We start from the raw sequence: 3,171 nt of genomic DNA, 5'->3' as shown, positions 1-3,171 counted from the left end.
AGTTAGAAGGATTTTTTCACAGAGTTAGAAAATATAAAGAACAACCAAACAGAGTTGAACAATACAATAACTGAAGTGAAAAACACACTGGAAGGAACCAATAGTAGAGTAAATGAAGCAGAATGGATCAGTGAGCTGGAAGACAGAGTAAGAGAAATCACTACTGTGGAGCAGAAAAAAGAAAAAAGAATGAAAAGAAATGAGGACAGTGTAAGAGACCTCTGGAACAACATTAAGCACAATAACATTCACATTATAGGGGTCCCAGAAGGAGAAGAGAGAGAGAGAAATGGCCTGAGAACATATTTGAAGAGATAATAGCTGAAAACTTCCCTAACCTGGGAAAGGAAACAATCATCCAAGTCCAGGAAGCATGGAGAGTTCCATACAGGATAAACCCACAAGGAATACACCATGACACATTGTAATCAAAATGACAAAAATTAAAGATAAAGAGAAAATATTAAAATCAGCAAGAGAAAAGCAACAAATAACATACAAGGGAACTCCCATAAAGTTACCAGCTGAGTTTTCCAGCAGAAACTCTGCAGACCAGAAGGGAGTGGCATGATACATTTAAAATAATAAGTGAACAGAGTATCTGTCAGACAAGAACTGCTTTGATGGTCTATGATGATGCCAATAAAAAGTGGGTGCCAGCTGGTGGTTCAGCAGAGTTCATATATATCATCAAACAGGAAACAACACATTCAGAGTGGTGGGCAGGAAGATTCAGGACCATCAGGTAGTGATAAATTGTGCCATTCCTAAAGGGTTGAAGTACAATCAAGCTACACAGATCTTCCACCAATGGCAGGATCCTAGACAGGTGTATGGTCTCAACTTTGGCAGCAAAGAATATGCCAATGTCTTCACAAGTGCCATGATGCATGCCTTAGAAGTGTTGGATTCACAGGAAACAGGGCCAACATTGCCTAGACAAAATTCACAACTACCTGCCCAAGTTCAGAATGGCCCATCACAAGAAGAATTGGAAATTCAAAGAAGGCAACAACAAGAACATCAACAACAAAAGGAGCTGGAGTGGGAAAGGCTGAAGAGAGAAAGAATGGAAAGGGAGAGATTGGAGAGGGAGAGGTTAGAAAGGGAAAGGCTGAAGAGGGAGCGACTAGAACAGGAGCAACTGGAGAGAGAGAGACAAGAAAGGGAACATCAGAATCGCCTGGAGCGGGAGAGACAAGAGCGGGAGAGGCTGGAGAGGCTGGACCGGGAGAGGCAAGAAAGAGAGCGGCAAGAGCAGCTAGAAAGGGAGCAACTGGAATGCGAGCGAGAGCGAAGAATGTCAAATGCCGCTCCATCCTCCCACAGCTCCCTGTATCGTGCTCCACTTCCTGAGTGTGCCAGTTGCCAGCCTCCTTCAGCACCTCCTCCATCATATGCTAAAGTCATCTCAGCTCCAGTGTCAGAGGCCACTCCTGATTACGCTGTAGTGACCGCTTTGCCACCCACTTCCACACCCCCTATACCACCACTTCAACACTCCGAGACGTTTTGCAACACCTCTAGGTTCAGCCTTCCACCCTGTTCTTCCCCATTATGCTACAGTTCCTCGTCCTCTGAACAAAAACTCTCGACCTTCTCCTGTGAACACACCCTCTCTTCAACCTCCAGCTCCGAAGCCCTGTGCCTGGCCTACTTCCGATTTCTCACCCCTCCCTCAGTCTCCTCTCCCCACCAGGCAGAGCTACTGGTCCAAGGCCTGTCCTCCCCAGTTGTGTTTCTTCTCCTGTGCCTCAGATGCCTCCATCACCAGTGGCACCCAGCGGGCTGCTCGACTCTGTCACACGTCCAGTGTCTCTACGAGCCCACCGCTGCCTTCCCTCGCACCACTCACACTGTGGATGAGAGCTTCTCCCCCTCCAAGCACGCCTATTGCCTCAACTCCCTCATCCAAGCCTAGTGTTCTCCCTTCTCCCTCTGCAGCTGCCCCTGCCTCTGTGGAGACTCCTCTATACTCTGCGCTGGGAGCCTCTTCTTCTAAGCCAGGCTTGCAGGCAGTCTCTCAGCTGGCCGAGACTCCAGCCCAACAGGGCATTATCTTGGGACCACCTGAACCTCCACTCCCTCCTGCACTCCCACCAGGTCCTGCCCAGGCATCAGCAGTGCTCCCTCCTCCCCCAGGGCCTCCTCCACTCCCTCCACTTCCGTCCTCAGGGCCCCCGCCTCTGTTTCCTCCACTGCCTCTTCCTAATCAAGTACCCCCTCCTCCCTCATCACCTCCTGCTGCTCTCTTCCCTGCATCTGGATATTTTTTGGGATCCATGTCTGTAGACAATCGCCCTTTAACTGGACCTGCACCTTCAATTGCTGGAGCAAAACTTAGGAAAGTGTCACGGATGGAGGATGCCTCTTTCCCAAGTGGAGGGGACACCACAGGTGTGAATTCGGCCTCATCTAAAACAGACATGGGTCGTGGAAATGGACCCCTTCCTTTAGGGGGTAGTGGTTTAATGGAAGGAATGAGTACCCTGCTGGCCAGGAGGAGAAGAATTGCTGAAAAGGGATCAACAATAGAAACCAAACAGAAAGAGGACGAAATGAAAATTCAGAGCCTGTAACTTCTAAGGCCTCTTCAGCAGTTACACCTGAACCGACAACAAAACCTTGGGAAAGAACAAATACAATGAATGGCAGCAAGTCTGTTGTTCCAGATGGGATTTTCCAAGGAAAAATCAGATTGTTCTTGACAACAGGTCCTATGATTCATTACACAGACCAAAATCTGTGCCCTTGTCACAGCCCAGTGCCAACGGAGTCCAGACGGAGGGACTAGACTATGACAGGCTGAAGCAGGACATTTTAGATGAAATGAGAAAAGAATTAACTAAGCTAAAAGAAAAGCTCATTGATGCAATCAGGCAGGAACTGAGCAAGTCAAATACTGCATAGAGAAGAATGCAGAGAAGAATCTGGAGAAGGAAAAAAAAAAACCTACAGAGAACAGCTGTGTTAACAACAACAAAACCCCTACATTTTGTGAGCTGTAAGAAGAAAATGGAGACAAACAGGAGGGGAAAACCAACGTACTTTGAAAGCCTTCAGACATTACTACTCTGGCAATAAGCTATTTCCGTCCCAGTTTGCTGCTTTTTTCTGACATTTACAATAGGATGGAAGAGAGTTGTATAGGAGTTCCTGTATCAGTTATGC

The 3,171-nt window shown here is 47.4% G+C and overlaps 1 protein-coding gene across 1 annotated transcript; it reads left to right on the top strand.

Moving 5' to 3' along the window:
* The first annotated feature begins 590 nt into the window (after window positions 1–590).
* On the top strand, window positions 591–2,910 carry LOC103074189 (protein enabled homolog). Its single transcript, XM_082930840.1, is given in 5 exon segments — window positions 591–663; window positions 666–1,340; window positions 1,945–2,553; window positions 2,556–2,660; window positions 2,663–2,910. Coding segments are annotated over 5 exon segments (1,677 nt in total). The 5' UTR covers window positions 591–623.
* Window positions 2,911–3,171: the final 261 nt, after the last annotated feature.

The sequence above is a fragment of the Lipotes vexillifer genome, unplaced genomic scaffold, assembly GCF_000442215.2.
Source record: "Lipotes vexillifer unplaced genomic scaffold, Lipotes_vexillifer_v1.1 scaffold750, whole genome shotgun sequence".
Classification (NCBI taxonomy): Eukaryota; Metazoa; Chordata; class Mammalia; order Artiodactyla; family Lipotidae; genus Lipotes; species Lipotes vexillifer.
This window is presented reverse-complemented; position numbering and strand designations above follow the sequence as displayed.